General features: G+C 40.8%; 1 protein-coding gene across 4 annotated transcripts in view; it reads left to right on the plus strand.

Moving 5' to 3' along the window:
- MACF1 (microtubule actin crosslinking factor 1) overlaps window positions 1-17357 on the plus strand; it is a 1022862-nt gene that overhangs the window by 247431 nt on the left and 758074 nt on the right. For all 4 annotated transcript variants that reach the window (XM_086955743.1, XM_086955745.1, XM_086955746.1 and 1 more), the window contains exon 3: window positions 7494-7583. In XM_086955743.1, coding sequence (XP_086811869.1) covers window positions 7494-7583 — 90 coding nt within the window. The remainder of the gene's footprint in view (window positions 1-7493; window positions 7584-17357) is intronic.

Below are 17357 nucleotides of genomic sequence, written 5' to 3' on the forward strand. Positions count from 1 at the left end.
TAATTGACGATTCCAGCTTGCTTTTAGAGTGTTAAGAGGATGCTTTTCCATTCACATATGGGAGATTTTATTGAAAAAAACGTATGGTTAGGCACAGCAAAACTATTCCCAGAGATAACATTTCTATACAATTTCAAGTTGACACATTGTCTTATATCTCGAGAAAGCATAATTTCTAACTTTGGACTTTAAGAAAAAGTGACCTGGAGATGAACGTTTTAAAACATCCTTACTACTACTGAAAGTCTCTAAAGTAAAATGTACATTTGTGTGAGAAGTCATGACCTTAGCCAGTCTAGTGTCAAAACAGGAGAGGAGTAAAGAATGTATGGATCCAGCTGTCCCATGTAATATAGCTTGTAGCCACACAGATTACATTTGCCAGGGCACACACAGGCATTGGATACACCAAACTCTAATCTGAGAATCTGAACAAGGATCACCATACACAAACTCAGAAATTTACATAAAGTCTTACTTTCATATGAGTCTACAAAAATGCCAAGGCGATATAGGAATGCATTCTAGTGCATATGTAAGAATTGGAGGAATATTTCTATTATAAATATTAAGTAAATAGTTAAAAAATCTTTTACCCATAGAACTATAACATTTTTGCATGACCAAAGAATCTCAGGGCTTTTTTCCATTAATAAATTCAAACACGTTTACTAAAAATATCATTGCATTGCTGACCAGGGGGAATATGTGTTCATAATGAGTAAAAAGAAGAAACGTTTGGTTCCTTGGTGAATGTAAAATCAGTCCTCAAACATTTTACATAACTATTAGCACATGGGATACGTAGGTTAATACAATCCAATGTAGTCCTCAGGAGAATGGTAACCCTCCCCCTTTCACATGACCACACTCAGCATTGGTGGCTGGACAATGGAAAACATTGTAGGAGTCTACTCAAAGTCAGCAATACCCATGTTTCTTGAAGATAGGTGACTTTGGTGCTCTCAAGAGTTTTATTTTCAACTTCTCCAGCCCGGCCATATTTCTTGATCCTAATGATATTTGGTTGTTAACTAAAGTGACAACAGTGAACATGGCGTTTGTTACTGTTTAAAAAACCATGAAGTCACAGCCATAAATGGTCAGAATTGACTATCTAGACATCTGTATTTTGCTCTAAATTTTGTATTCGTCTTTTGGATGCTGAAAGTTCCCCCATAATTGAATGAGTTTGAGTAATTGCAGTTTTTCAGAGAAATTCTCTGTTCCACCTTCCAGTATATCCGAGACCAGCCCACCAAATTTCTTTGACGCTTTATGCTGTTTCTTTTATAAAGACTGGTTCGGCCGTTTTAACAGAAATGCATTGTAGTCGTTCTTTCTGAAAAATCCATGTTCCCTAAGATGATTTAGAAGATAAGATCGAACCAAAAAATCACTCTACAATGTAAAAGGTCTCGCTTATCGGGAAAGAGCACCCCATGTATCTCTTTAGATGAAAGGAATTACAATGATGGAAATAAATTTAGTAACTTCAAACTTTTGACCTATTTAAAGGCAAAACATCCCCTGGAAACAAAAAACAAAAATGTATCTAGAAATAAGATTCATCCTAGACATTTGTTTGATGCTTGTTCTCTATTAGTAGCCTATTTGATTGAGGAGTTTAGCAATGGAATGTCTGGAAATCATAATCTCTGAGTTCTGAGCAGTCATAGCCTAAGGTGCTATTTCAGGTTTAAAATGTGCCACTAATGGATTCAGATTATCACTGGTAATTCTTTCAATTGACCCAGTCTTTACGAGTACCATTGGCCTTTTAGCCACTACTGTCTCCCTCCGTTGCTTAGGTACAGGAGGCCTCATAATGAAACTGGTTACTAGAGACTCAATATTACAAAATCCATTTTTGGGTGGAAACCAAATTCACCTCTTTGTTTTTTTCGAGACGATTGCTTAACTTTTTCTTCTTGATTTTGTGCTTCTTTGAGGGAAACTCAGCTGTGCTTGGATCCTGGACTTAAACCTGTTCCTTTATTGCCATTTTAAAAAATCCCCTCAAAATCTAAAGTACCTTTTTTCTTTGCCCCACATTTTGGCAACATTTGTGGTAGCGATTGTGCTTTGTTATAAGACTGAACTGAATTGCTTACTAAGCATCCATTGTAGCAGTCATCAGGGAAAAAATATTCCAAAGAGAGTACATTTGGACACTATTAAGCTGTTTTTTTTCTTACGGCATTTACCCAATTGGACTATGTTATTATTGTCACTTTTGTCCTTGCTCACATAAGAACAGTAACTCCTAATAAGGACGACAATTGTGGAGGAGCCTTTAAAATGACCCGCCCTAATGTTGTTATTGGATATTGCCGAGAGGATTGCACTTAAGGATTCTAAAACATGATCTGAATTTTAGGTTTTTTCCCAATAATTTTAGGAAAGATTTTAGGATACCCTAGATAATATGCAAAGCTTCTGAAACATGAACGTAGTCCCCCGGCGGACGGCTTCTCCCATTTAAGATAGTAAGAACAGCAAGAGAAACCTGTAAAACCAATTGAGACCTGGGTATGATATGGTATCATACAATAATGTCTCACAAGGTAGCATTAAACTAATTGATTAATTATGAATAACTTAACTATAATACAAAAAGGACAATATGGCACTAGAAAAAGCATACACCATTATATTTTCAGAATATTTGACAAGAGCTTGAAATAATTTGTGTGTATTGAGTGCATGGTGAACACATAGTGCTTGTGAAGTAACCGTGAACAACACAGGTGAAAAACGTGAAAGCAGCAAATGGGTATTAATCAGCAGATATTATGCATGAATTTCAATTACCCCAGTATTGTTTTTACAAAGTCATGTCATTAATGAAATCTGCGGATTTTTGTCGACAGCGTTTCGACTTTCATTCAACTGAGGTCATCATCAGGACTGTATGTACACAAAGCAAAATGATTGCTACCTAAAGAATTAATAGAGATAGAGAAATTTTAGAGAAAAAAATGGCAGACTTAAACTGGAGAAACTTATGTTCTGTTTGCCAAGTGAGATTAAAGTGCTTGAATACTCTGTGAAAAAGAAGGAATTGGCATTGAGACGCTCTAGTTGCGAGTACCGCTGATGCTTTTATTTTGTTACAGGGGGCCGTTTATTTTGTTACAGGGGGCCGATATTGCAGCACTGCTGCAAAACCAGCTCCCACTGCCACACAACCGCCCCCCACCCCTCCGACTCACTGTGGAAATTTCCGGTACCTGCTACGGTCAGTCCGGCCCTGGCCCCAACTCCCTACTCTGGATCCCCGCTGCCACCTCCACACTCACCGGTTAGCCTCTACTGGCGGAATCCAGCAACAGGGAGAACCAGTGCGTGAGCACGGACCCGAGGCTGCTTGCTGTGAGTTGATGGGCTGTCTGAGAAAACAAGGAACAAGAACTCATGCAGAGGATGTTTGCCAAGAAAAACCAGTGGAACACAAGTGCACTCTGGTTTCTTCTGCCAGCACACGTTTGGCTGCTACTGCTGCAGTTGTGCACCCTCTAACATCAACATGAGCAGCAAGAAATTGCACACTTGGGGGAGGAGCAGTGGCCCCCAAACTTTTTTCTGCTACACAGCCCCCTGAAAATAGTTGCTCTACCCCAGAATGGCAAACATGTTGTTCAGTTATTTTATCAAATTGGCTGTTCTAAACATAGTTAACAATTCAAACTTTGCTGTGATGGTTAGTCATTTTCTTGAAATAATTTGTGGATTTTATTAAAGGATATTGATAAATGCTTACTTTCTGAAAAGTACTCCTTGTCAATGCAACCCTCCCTGAAGGAGAAATATGCTGGTCAGAACCGCTGGGGTAGAGAACTAGGGCTCACTCTTACAAGTAAGAATTGGAATCATGTTTTATATCGAACCCAACATAAGACAAGAAATGGCTGAATCAAAAAGAGCATGACCAAGATTGGAACATGTGCGTATCAAACTCCAGCCCAAACCCACAGGTGATACCCAGAACTGAACTAGGTTTGTTGGAGAGAAAGTGTGGAGACACTGGGACATTCCTTCACCTCTTGTAGAATTGCCCCAAACTAACTCTATATTTGGGGTATGTCTTAGACGATATTGATAAGACCTTTGACACGCAAATTTGCGTTTCCCAGCCTATACAATATCAGGATTGCCTGAAAGGCAATCATTCCCATTGATATAATTGAAAGGCTAACAACTTTCCTTTGCATTATATGCTGCACATCAGGATATTCGTACTCTTTAGGGTAGAAACCGGGTTCCGGACAACACAAACTGGCTCCATAAGATCTGGAACTTACTGGGAATGGAGAAATTAACCCTCTGTGGAATATAAAAGTGAGACATTCCAGGAGATATGCCCCCATATAATCTTCTCTCTACCAAATTCTATGAACAAACATGCCCTTAAGCTATTGCATATAGTGTCTCCTCCCAATCAGAAGGTATAATGGTAATGTGCTTAACTGACAGGCGTCCAAGGGAGTTACCTTTATTTAGTATGTTAGCCTAATATTGCCAGACTTATTAGGGGAGAGAAAAGGAAGGGGTGCATAATGTATCCAGCAGCTAGTGAGTGGTGGAGGTAGGTGGGGTGTGGGAGGGATATTATACAGCTTTTCTTCTTTCCTCTGTTCTCTCCAGCCCTCTGGTGGTAGGATGAAGGTTTGTGCTAGTTCCTTGATATATTTACAGAAATAGAATTTATCCATGAAAATGAAATCAAATGCATGATTGCTAACATGCTATGGGCAGCCTGATCCCCCTAAAGTATAAAAGTATCCTTTATCAGAAATGTGGTGGTCGGTGGAGGTATGGGGGTGAAGGTTATTTGGCAACCCTCCCTCTTTGTAACCTACTCTCAGCCAGGAAAGGAGTGGCAAAAATGTTACTGCTGGTCCATTACAGAGAGGCTCGCTGGCATTCTGTTCTTTGCACTAAAAACACAGCACTATTTAAACTACGATGTTCCTCTCGGCCACTATCTGGTGTCCCTCCTCGCCTCAGAGAGATGCATTCAGCTGCTTCCAACCACCCAAAGTTTACAGTCCATTCTTTTAAACAGTTTTCTCTAGTCTTCACAAGTTTAGCATACTTTAAGTGCTAAATGGGTGATATTAAGATTTGTGAATAGGATGAAAGACGTTTAAGTGTTGGAGAGTCTTTTTTTGTATTATTTTATTGGTACAATTCAGAAATGACAGCAAATTCGGTGACATGTAAGTCCAGCATATATACCCGTAATGAGATCTAAAAAGTTGATTAGGACAAACGCACAAATAGCAAACAATACTTACAAATAATATTTAAGAGGAATTGAAAAGGGAGGCAGTGGGTGAGAGAACTAGCTATAGAAGGAAGAAAGTAAAGAGAGAAAGGGAAGACTTACAAAGAAAAAAAGGGAAGAGAGATGGAAACTATAAAGCAGGGCAGAAAGAGGTGAGGGGGGGTAGAAATTACAATGATGGTAATGAGTAAGCGAACTAAAGGGATATTGGAGGGGGCTCCTGCAAAAAAGGGGACCATATAAGAAGAAAAGTATCAGCTTAGTCTATTAAATTGTAAATCATCTTTTCATATGACGCGGTCTTGTACATCTCTATTGGAAAATCTTTTGCTGACTTATGAAGTGGTGATTAACAGCAAGCCGGAACTAACCAAATGATTTCCAAAAGGACTGAGGCTTGAAAAAAATTGTTTTGCCTAAAAATAATTTGTCCTTCTTATCTGGTTGTTTCCCACAAGTAATGTGCTCCCCATTGGAGAGCTGGGTAGTGATCATGTGGAAACCCAGCAATATGTTCTGAAAATATTTCTATTTATGTTATGATGACCGTAATAACCCTAAGGGGGAGTAGGCATCCCTTAAAACCCTTCGAGAAGTTATCACTTAAAGGCCTTCTTCACTATTTGAATCTTACTGACTTTACCACTCTAATGTTTTTAATCTGAAGGTGATCCTATGCTGGAGCAGGAAAGGTTACGTGTCTGTGGCAGGAATTCTTAAGCACAAATATTCTCCTAGTATTCACATGCAGCCCACTCACACACCCCAACTTTCGAATTGGTTTGTTGATATGTTTTGATAAAAAAGCAACGGAGTTGTTGTAATTGTTGCCTGACGTTGGGGTGCCTTTAGTCTTAATAAAGCTCGGATTGTTTAAAGAGCTGGCTTTAATTCAAATCTGAAGAGTGACCTCGACCCTGTTCTATAGCTTGTGCATGGTTCGAGGCATCGGGGTATGTAGCAAAGTCATGACTGTTGAAGATCCCATGCCGGAGAACTATAATTACAGGTAAGGCCCGTTAACAACCCTCATTCTGAAGGGCACTTGTCTGACTCTCTATCAAGGACTCATTCATTCTTTCTCTGTCTCCTGCTCTCTCACGCCCCTGGCGCCTGAACATCCATTTGACGCTTCTAGCATGCAGTGTCACTTCTTTGAATGCCTGTGTCGTTTTCTTTCTGTTCTTCTCTGCTTCCTCTTGTGGACGGAATTCCTGAAAATGCCCGTTCCGTTACCCTGGTGATCTGTGCCACTCTTTTGTGCTGTTGTTCTTACTTCTTGTAACTTGCTGCTGTTCATACTAATCCCCTTCTTTCACCGACCATACCACTGCCTCTCATGATCTGTGCCAATTTCTCTTACACATACACACTCCGTGTTACACATACACACTCCGTGTTACACATACACACTCTCTTGAGCCCCGACTTTGCTTCTCTCGTTACTTTCTGCCATGCCCCCTGTCCTTTCCCAACAGCCATCTTGTATCTGTTCGACCACCAGCCACCGGGTCTCCTATCATTGAAACCCGCCCTATCATTTTCCATGTTGCCCTTTGATATTTTCCCCCTTCTGTACATCTTTTTGGATCCTCTATGCCTTTTTCCCCTCCCTACACCCCCCCCCTTCTCAAGCCTGTGTTTTTATACCTTTCTCTGCCATGCCCTTGTTACTCTCCCATGCCATTGGTACTTGCCGTTATTTGTTATCGCTCAAGACACGTTAATTCCTCCTCTTACTCCCTCTCGTGTCCCCGGATGCCCCTTGTTTCATGCCCCAGGATAGCCCTTGTTTCGTGCCCCTTATGTTGCCCTTCTCGCCCCCTCCATGCACGTGCCCTGTATGTTGTGCCCTCGGCTCCACCCTCACCTCTTACTTTACCCCCTCGAGTCGAGTCCACGGCATGCCCTTTGGGTCCCCCACATGATTTCTAACTTTCTTGATCTGTCACTTCTAACGTGTACTACGTCACTTCCAGCTGCACATGCTGTCCGGTGTCCTCGCTCTTCTTGTTATCTCTATCTAGAGTGGGTGCAGATTTTACAAAGAACAAATGTCAGACTGAACAATATTTTAGAAAATACTGCAAATTTTTTAAAAATGAACATAATATTAAAGTTGATCAGCAATAGCGTTGATTTGTATTTGAGCTGTAATTCTCCTTGTCGGTATTAAAATGCCCTCTCTGCTTCCTCCTGCCAGGTTCGGAAACACATCAATGATCTGTACGAGGACCTCCGTGACGGGCATAACCTGATCTCGCTGCTCGAGGTTCTGTCCGGCGTGAAACTGGTGAGTGCGTCAAGTATGCGTCGCACCTTCTGCGAGCAGATGTCATACGTCACTTCCTGCCGCGTGTCTCTTTCTGTCTCTGCGCTCTTTCATGCATTGTGCAGTGGCGGGCATCACGTTTTCACCATCATCATTGTACTCCCAACCATATCTAGAGAAAGACTGACAATGGCGAAAGGTGGGAAAACAATGACCCGGGGAGATGGCAAGGATGGAAAATAACCTGCAGGGATGCGATAGATAGACAGTAAATGTAGGGGGTGAAAGAAAGAGTCATGAAGCAGAATCAAGACAGGGCTGCCTTGGTATTCTGGCCGAAGTTCTGTTGAATTGAAGAAGGACACTTCAATGTAGGTTATAATGTAGTTTAATCCTTAAGCAAGCAGGTACACAGCTGACAGGTAGTCAGTCAGCGTCAATAAGAAAACCAGTAGAACACATAGAGGAAAGTGGAACACAGTACAGTACATTCCAAAGAATGTGGAATGTGCACAGTTAAAGATAAATTACATATTGCACAACATAACACATCCCCTTTGGAACGCAAAAACAAAAACAAAAAAATTATCATAACAAGCATCATCCCTTTCCTTTGAACAAAAAAAAAATACATCATTTAAAGTGGAAAACTTTCAGAAATGTAATCAGCCAACCAAACAGGAGGCCTTCTTTCACGTCTAGAATTCCTGTTAGAGCTGAAAGTTTCCTGACCAGCACAACCTGAGACAGGAAGACTGGGAATTGTCAAACTAGTCAAAGCATCTTGATCAGCTAAACCTGAAACACTAGGAACAGCTAAGTTAAAGCTAGCAGCATTCCCACTGGAGATGTTAGCATTAGATGACACAGAAGAAGTTGAACCCATCAAATCCTCCAAGTCAAACAAATTAGAGGATTTACTGAAAGAGTGCAAAGGAACAGAATTAGATAAATTGTTTTTGTTAAAGGAATCCAAAGGATCAGAAGAATTGTTTTTGTCAAGAGAATCCAAAGGATCACAACATTTAGCAATTCTTTTAAGATTCCACACCCGTCCATCAGTAAGACGAACAGAATTGTTCATAACTGCTCATAAAAACGACTTTCCTCCTTTGGAGTTTTGCCAGGTTTTTTGACTCTTACCCACTGACCAATAACAATGTCAACATTTTTAACATTGTGCTTTGAATCATACCAAATTTTACCCTTTAGGTGCGAGGCCTGACTCTTTTCTTTTACAAGGTCTTCAGACCAATTAACAACATTGGATTTGAACAACCACCCAGGAGTGAATTTTGTTTGTGGATTTCTACCACGCATAAGAACAAAGGGAGGAAACCCAGTTGCATCACAAATAGAGGTTCTGTAAGATCAAACCATTTTTAATACTTGAGTTTCCCAATCCTTATTACTAGCAGACATCTGAATGGTGTTTTTAATGACTCGGTTGAAGCGCTCAACCATGCCGTTGCTGTTGGGGTTATATAAAGCAGTGGTTTTGTGCTTGATACCTAATCTATCAAAGTACTCTTTAGCTTTACTGGACATAAACTGAACTCCATTGTCACTTAATAAAACAGAAGGAATGCCTTCTAAAGTGAAAGAATTGTCCAAGAACTGTAAAACAGTATCAGTATCAGCTCTGTTAACAATCTTTACAAAAGGCCATCTAGAGAAAAGATCCATCAACACTAAAATATACTTTTGGTCATCACCAATGGGACCCATAATGTCAATAGCTGTGTGCTCCCACGGCGAACTAGGTTCCACCATAGTGCCCATAGGAGGCTTACACAAGACCAAAGATTTATCAGCAACTTGACATGATTTACAATTCCTCACAAATTTATCAATATCTGCATCCATTCCAGGCCACCAAAATGAAGTTTTCACAATGCGTTTGGAACGGACAATTCCAAAATGTCCTTCATGGCATAAAGCCATGATAGAAGAACGCAACGTTTTGGGAGGAATGACCCTTTCACCAAACCAAATGTTACCTTCCCTGATACTTAGATCAAATCTGACCTCCCAAAAAGACTTCAAAGGATGTTTGCTATCCACTTTCTTAGGCCAGGAACCAGCTAGATGTGATCTGACCGATGTTAATTCATCATCATTGAGATATTCTTCATCCCATTTCTCTTTCACAATACCATTACCTTCCAGGTCTTGTACATACGCAACTTGAAAAGAATTCCACAAATCATCTTCACATTCTACAAGCTGCTTGGGCATTCTAGACAAAAAATCAGCTATGCAATTCTCTTTACCAGGTACAAATTCCATCTTATAACTCAAATCTTGCAACTTGATAGCAAGTCTGGCTACTCTTGCAGAAGTATTTGTGGTTCCTTCAGTGGTTAAAATTCTGAGTAACGGCTTGTGATCACAACGTAAAATAAATTTTGTCCCCCACACAAAAGCTCTAAAATGATTCACAGCCCACACACAAGCTAAGGTTTCTTTTTCAATAGTCGAATACTTTTCCTCAGTAGGTGATAAAGACCTAGACGCATAAGCCACTATTTGCTCTTTTCCATTCAATCCAACTTGAGACAAAACGGAACCCAAACCCTTGATGCTGGCATCAGTAGTAATAATGGTTTGTGCTTCAGGATTAAAACTTTTTAAAGAAGCAATGTTTGTGATGCAACTTTTTATGTCCTCAAAATCCTGTTCACACTCCACAGACCATACAAACTTAGTCTTATTTTTCAAAAGTTGTCTAATATTATACGTCCTGGTTGCAAAATTAGGAATGTATTTGGAACAAAATTCAGCTAAACCAATGAAAGATCTAACATCATCTTTACCTTTAGGAGATGGAGCACATTTGATAGCATCAATGAGGTTAGGCTTAGGTCTAATCCCTTCATAGTCAATAACATGACCTAAATAGGTAACATGATCACTGGCAAATGTACATTTTGGAAACTCAATAGTGAGACTTTTTTTCTTCCAAAATGCTCAAAACTTTTTCTAAATTTTGTGTTTTTCACGGAGGAGAACAATCTGTGCATTAAGCGCTGAAAAACAGCAGCTGCTGAGGCTAAGCCAAAAGGCATTCTTTTGAATTGATAACAACCCTGCGGAGTTACAAAAGCAGTGTATTGCTTGCTGTCTTTAAATAAAGGAATCTGGTGGTACGCAGCAGAAAAATCAATTGTGGTGAACCACTTAGCACCATCGAGCAAAGCTAGCATCTCATTTATTTTAGGTAAGGGAAACTGATCTACCACAATGTTGTCATTCAAATGGCGCAAGTCCACACAGAGTCTCAATTTTCCGTTTGCACGTTTCACCACAACCAAGGGAGAAATCCAAGCAGATGCCTCAATAGGCTCAATAATGCCAGCAGAGACTAATCTATCAAGTTCAGATGCAACATCTTGTCTTAAGGCAATAGGGACGCTTCTGACCTTATGGATTTTGGAAACTGCATTATCCTTTAAGATTATCTTATGTTCAAAATCCTTTAATTTGCCAATTGACTTCTGAAAAACAGAAGGAAATTTCTTTAACAGTACATCACCAGTCTTGGTCCCTTCATCCATTACTAGGACCTTTTCAACTAAATTGGGATCAAGGATAATGTGTAATTCACCCTGATCTTTCCATCCTAAAACCGATGGTCCTTTTTTTGAAATGTATAACTTACCATAAGATTTGCGATTCTTGAATTCGAATTTCAACCAACGAAAACCTATGATATCAATTTTCCCTCCATTATAACCTTCTGGGTCAATATCAGAAGATGATAAATTTGAACCAATTCGATCAACAAAATTGTTGCGCCAAACATCCTCATTTACAATAGTGTAAGGCGAACCAGAATCCGCGTAAACTTTAACATGCACACCACCAATGTGCATTCAGGCTTATTGTCAACTAATAAACATCCATCCCGAATATTGAGAAGGAGTTTCTTTTTTAGAACCACTGCACATTCAGAGGCTTGATCATCACCACTAGAAGAGTTGTTATCTGAATCAACATCCTCTTGAATGCATTTTACGGTTTTGGTTCTTCTTCTACATGCCTTGGTATAATGGCCATACAGACCACATGCACCACATTTACTCTTCTTAGCCGGACACGACTTAGCAAAAGCTAAATGCTCACAACTCCCACACCTGTAACATTTAGGAATCTCGCCACTCATTTTGGGTTTTGCCCAAGTTTCATTCTTTTGTTTGAAATTGTTGACTTTTTTATAATTGGAGCTAACTTTAGCAACTATATCTTTTGTAGTGCTATCTGATTTCAAAGCACTAGCACACCTGCTAGAAGTTTCAGCTTTACGAACTAAGGCTAAGATGTCATCTAGACAGGCGTCGCCATTCATCCATAAACGTTCCTGAATAGCAGGATTGTTTGCGTGCATTACCACCTGATCGCAAATTAAATCATCTAGTAAAGCACCAAACGCACAATCATTCCCCATCTTTTTTAACTCACCCACATAGTCATCAACACTTTCATTCTTGGATTGCTTCCTCTGAAAAAATGTATATCGCGTAATACCAATACAAACCTTGGGGGCAAAATACTTATCTAAATTTGACAGAGCAACAATAAAAACATTACTGTCCCCATCCCCAACAACAGGTTTGTTCATCTGATTATAGCACTTAAGACCTTGTGGACCTAAGGAGTGCAATAGGATGCGTTTCTTTTGTTCTGCAGACATTTTGCCATCAGAGTCCACAGTCTCCATGTAATTCAGAAAATAGTCTTTCCATTCCAACCATTTTAAATCTGGTGAAGAACCTTTAGACCAAAAGTCTTGAGGATTACTCAAAGAGAAAGTTTGTTGACTCATTTCCAAGAAAGAGAAGTAAAAAAATATGATGAATTCAGGTGGAATTGTTCAGTGAAAGAAATGATTAACAAATATTTACTTGAGAACAAGAAAAAAATATGAATGGTATTTCCTTCACTGTCCTTTCTTCACCACCAGTGAGTTTAGAATGCAGGAAATGTAACAGTTCGTAAAAGCAAAAGAAAGTTAAAAGCCAAAAAGTAGAATTAGTTGAATAATATACGAAATTGATGTGAATACCGTAAAAACGTTTTAAAAGGTAATTTCCCTGTGTGACAGAAACAACTGACTTCATTCACGTCAGTTAAATGATTGTCCGACTGCTAGTAGGCTAGACCAATCCAAAATGGCCGCCGCGTATGACGCACACGTTCACAATGAACGTCTGACGTAGGAGTGAAGACGCTGGAGATGGCAGAGAACTTGCGAGCATCAGAGGCAGTCACGCGCGAAGGCTCCAAATAGCATTATTCGAAATGCAACGGTAAGAGCTCCGGATTTCAAAGCGCATTAGCTCTGGAAATAGTAATTTCGCTTAAAAATAAATATTTAGCGATCCACACGCACATGAAAGGTGCTCACCGCCCAATAGCTCGAAGTCCTTAGAGAAGTGTTCAAAAGCGTCTGGAGATACTCCGTAGCGTCGTCTCTGCTTGTAGATGACAAAGGATTAAATTAATTCTTTTTTTAAAAAAAAATATGTAGAACATCCCACCCTCGTCGCCACTTGTTGAATTGAAGAAGGACACTTCAATGTAGGTTATAATGTAGTTTAATCCTTAAGCAAGCAGGTACACAGCTGACAGGTAGTCAGTCAGCGTCAATAAGAAAACCAGTAGAACACATAGAGGAAAGTGGAACACAGTGCAGTACATTCCAAAGAATGTGGAATGTGCACAGTTAAAGATAAATTACATATTGCACAACATAACAAGTTCACTTTATTTACAAATTGAGCTCTGTTTTTAACTTGCTTAATATCTTTTTTTTTCGGAAGGCTTAAGTCTCACCCGGCGTCACTTTGTTCTACTTTTCATCATTTGTTGTAGTATTTTTCTTTGCTGTCCCTACAGCTTCCTTTCTCCTAAGTGGTGCATTTTCTTTTTATCTCCCTATATTCTATAGTCTTATTTCCCAATGGCATCTCTATGCATCGGAACATCTCTCCTCTGCTTCTTTACCCCTTCCTCTTTTGAGGTTTCTTCTTTTTTTCTGACCCCACTCTTCTACTCCCAGCGATCCTCCTGTTCCTCCCTGTGACATTCCTGCGTTCATTGCAGGCTTTTTTTCTGCTTTCCTCGTGGTCTCCATCCTCCTTCCTCCTTCTCCTCTTCCTCCTTCTCCTCTTCCTCCTCTTCCTCTTCTTCCTGCTTACTTCATCACTGTCCCACATGCCTTCCTCCCTGCAACAACCGTTCTCTTCTCATGTTCATCAGTAGGGGCATTTACGAAGCATAGAACGCACAAATAAATCGTCTCTAGGCGCTATAGAAACAAAGAGAGGCAAAAGTGGGAAGGACAGCGCCTACCATTTGGCCGAACAGCCTAGTTTGGAAAATGAGCACAACTTCAAAAGGTCATGCTTGGCTCTGAAGCTTATTTTTTTTAGATAGTTCTAGCACTCTGCATGCTATGCCCAGGGCAGGCACTAGACTGTTTTACGCCAGAAGATTAGAGATCCATAGAGACGCCAGTGCCATTTTCATTAATTCTAAATACATGCATCTCTTTAACAATTACAGAAATAACGGAGTTTAAAGCTCGTCCAAAGTAAATACCACTTAAAGCGAACGGCAGGTTAATTTATATTGCTCATTTAAAACATGCAAGTTTAACTACCTTAAATGAAGCAAGTAAATAAGTATTTGGTTTTATGTATTAAGAGTGAGGGCTGGCACGTAAAAAAAACATAATTAAAAAAAGGCATCTCATTTTTTCACTCTGACATCTAGCTGAAGCAGGCTTGCCAACTTATTTAAAATAATAATTGTTCGAGGAGGGGGTGGGGCCTCCGAATGCTCTTATCTAATGTAAAATGTGTGAAGACATTAACCACCATAGGTTTACGTGAAGTAGAAGGAACCGGTTTCTTTCGATCGTTTGTAGTTTGATGATTGTCCTCTTTCTTTGTGTTCCATCCTCTCTTCAGTCTTCCTAGTGCTCTACTTTGTCACCTGTGGTCTCCCCATCTTCTCCGTTGTCTTGGACCTTTAGCTCCTGTAAATTAATTTTCTTTCACTCTTTCGGCCTCCCTCATTTCTTGGCAGTCTGGGTGTGGCTTTCCTCATCTTTCTGGGCTCTTCATGTTCCCTGCTGTCTTCTCCATGCTCCTTGTCGTCTGGGTTCGCTCCTTGAGTCTTCGTCTGTTGTGGGAGGGTGCTCTGTGCAGGCGGTGCCTCGGCTGTGCAGCTTTAGTGTGCCCTGCTCGCTTTCACAAGGTGACTCACTTCCTCACGCGCCCTTTGCGCACTTGTCGTGGCTTGTGATATTAAGTCATCGAGCAGCCATTAAGCATCTCACAATCTTCTCATCGTTTGAAACCTGTGAAAATATTATTTTATAACCTGGAATAAAAGAACGAGTGTCACATGACTATGAAATCCCCAGCGATGTGAGATAGGAGGCTGCTCTGCTCTGAAGATATTTTTCAGCGCCTTTCCCATGGTCAGTGTCGTGGCTCTAACCCGAAATATCGAATGTGAGACTGCAGATGCTTCCCATGGACCAAGAGGCTGGGTTCTTGGTCTGGGAAGGAAAGTTACCTACAAACCTCTTTGGTCCTCTCTTATAGCATGATTGAGCGGTCAAGTCCGGCTCAAAGGAGGTGGTGCGAAGGATGAGACTCCATATAGCTTAGCAAGGAAATTACAGTTACCATAGAGCCCACATGTCCAGCACAAGTTATTGCTAAAAGAACAAGACTTTAAGGACTTCTTAAATCAAGCCTTTTGTCTCTCACACCTACTCTCTCCTTCAAACGAGTATCACAATCTACCACCAAAAGTTTTTAATATGTTCTTGGGGCGCCACTAGCTGATACTTAAGAAAATCTCGAGCAAATCACAGCGCGATGAAGCCAGTATGTGGGGAGATTCTCTGCAATTCTAGCACCTTAACGTTAAGTTTCACTATCCAGAATCATTTGCTCTGGAGACCTGCTTTGTTTTCTTGTTTGGAGTTAAGATTTTCACAATACATAAAATGTTGGATGCTTCATTACCCAAGGTGCAACAGTACTTGTTTATTGGTGCCACCTCCAGCAAGGACCAGTCTTGGTCCTTAAAAGCCGCCCTGTTTTGGCTCCAGGTAGAAAGTAAGCCAACACGGTGTAACACCTTGGCAGTCACCCAATATCAGGGGATCTCTAAACGTGTCCGGGGCACATCCCTCAGGCATCCAGGGCAATCTGAAGGGGGCCTGGCCTGTACTTAGTACTACACAGAGGCTTGTGGCCACCAGAGAAGGACAAGGTTTGCAAGAGGGAGTGGGAGGCTGTGCCACAAAGATGCAACAAGCAAGCGTGGCCACTGAGATTCAATGCGCTCGCCAGTGGAGAGTCACCATTCAGCTCACCTCCACTTGTTGGTTGATTTGATCAGCCCTCCTCCACTCTCTGAATGGTAGAGAAGGACTTATGCTGCTTTAGAACAGTGATTGAGGAGTCCCGGATTGTCCATGTAGTAACGACAGCAGAGGGTCATGCTGGTAGAACTTCCGGGTTAGTGCTAGTTTTGAGGACCACCTCTGCATGTTCAGATGCTGGTGTGGGGCGATGGACCTCTGGGAATGCTGGAGTGCAGCTCCTGCTTATAATTAGCAGCTGGGAAGCGGCTGCTGTCAATCTGTACGGTGAACCTTCACAGTTTACAAAACCAATCATCAGCCTGGTTTCCATCCTCCGAGAGGATGCTCTGTATCGCAGCTTTATCCCACTTCCGGGGCTCAGTGTAGGGACTAGTGCTGGAGTTGGTTGACCTCATTTCCCTTTGGCCAGTTGCCATTCTCGATCCTTCATACATAGAATTATTGGTCTACAGATGATCCTAATGGCAGGTGTACCTAAGGGCATCGCTCATTCACCTTGGGCACTCCTTCCCATGTTTGGGGTTATTATTGTGATCACAATCCAGATACGTGCATTCGTACATTTACCATGCCAAAATGGAATTTACAAACGTTTTCTGGGGGTTCCAGGACTATTTTTGTAAACGTGCGATATCCTTAAGGTCGTATCTACAGGTGTTTTTTTGTAACTTTCTTTAGGATTTGGGCCCCTCGGTTTTTTTCCTTTTGCCTATAATAATACCTCCGATGGTTCTTCATAGAGTTTCCATTATTCATCTTTTTTATTTTAAATATTGTCATGCCTCAAACACTTTTTCGTTATTGACGCCTTAGAGAAATGGTATTTGAGGTTACACAATAGTCTGGCAAAACTTGTTTATCCAGTTGCAATTTTTTGTGTGCATTTTATTTTAAAATTGAGTAAACACCAGACTTGCGCTCATGCATGTATTTGCATATTTTCAAGTACAATTCTGGGAGGATTATAAATCAGTCAAATTGTTAAATGTGTTTGTGTACTGGAACCACTCTCAGAAATGCTAGCTAAGCGCACCTCTCGCTGCTTTTCATTCATGGACTCACCCTAAAAGTAAAGGCTTTGCACTAATGAATCGTATATACACGTTTGAACAACTTAAACATATGTATACAGATCTTTGCATTAGTGAAAGATAATTCTCTTTCACGGATCGATACTGTGGTACTGGGCCAGGCGATAGGATGCCACACCCCTCCATTTGAGGTCTAACTTCTCTTTATTTTCCTCTTCTCTTCCTGTAGTCTCCCCTCTTCCCTAGCAGTCTTATTCCCTAGTCCTGGCAGTTGTACCTCCCACCTCCTGGCAGCCCTTATCACTCTCTCCTGGTATTTCAACACATTTCTCTTTGCAGTCACTCTCTTCTGCC

Source organism: Lissotriton vulgaris, chromosome 2_1 (genome assembly GCF_964263255.1).
Source record: "Lissotriton vulgaris chromosome 2_1, aLisVul1.2, whole genome shotgun sequence".
In the NCBI taxonomy this organism is placed as follows: Eukaryota; Metazoa; Chordata; class Amphibia; order Caudata; family Salamandridae; genus Lissotriton; species Lissotriton vulgaris.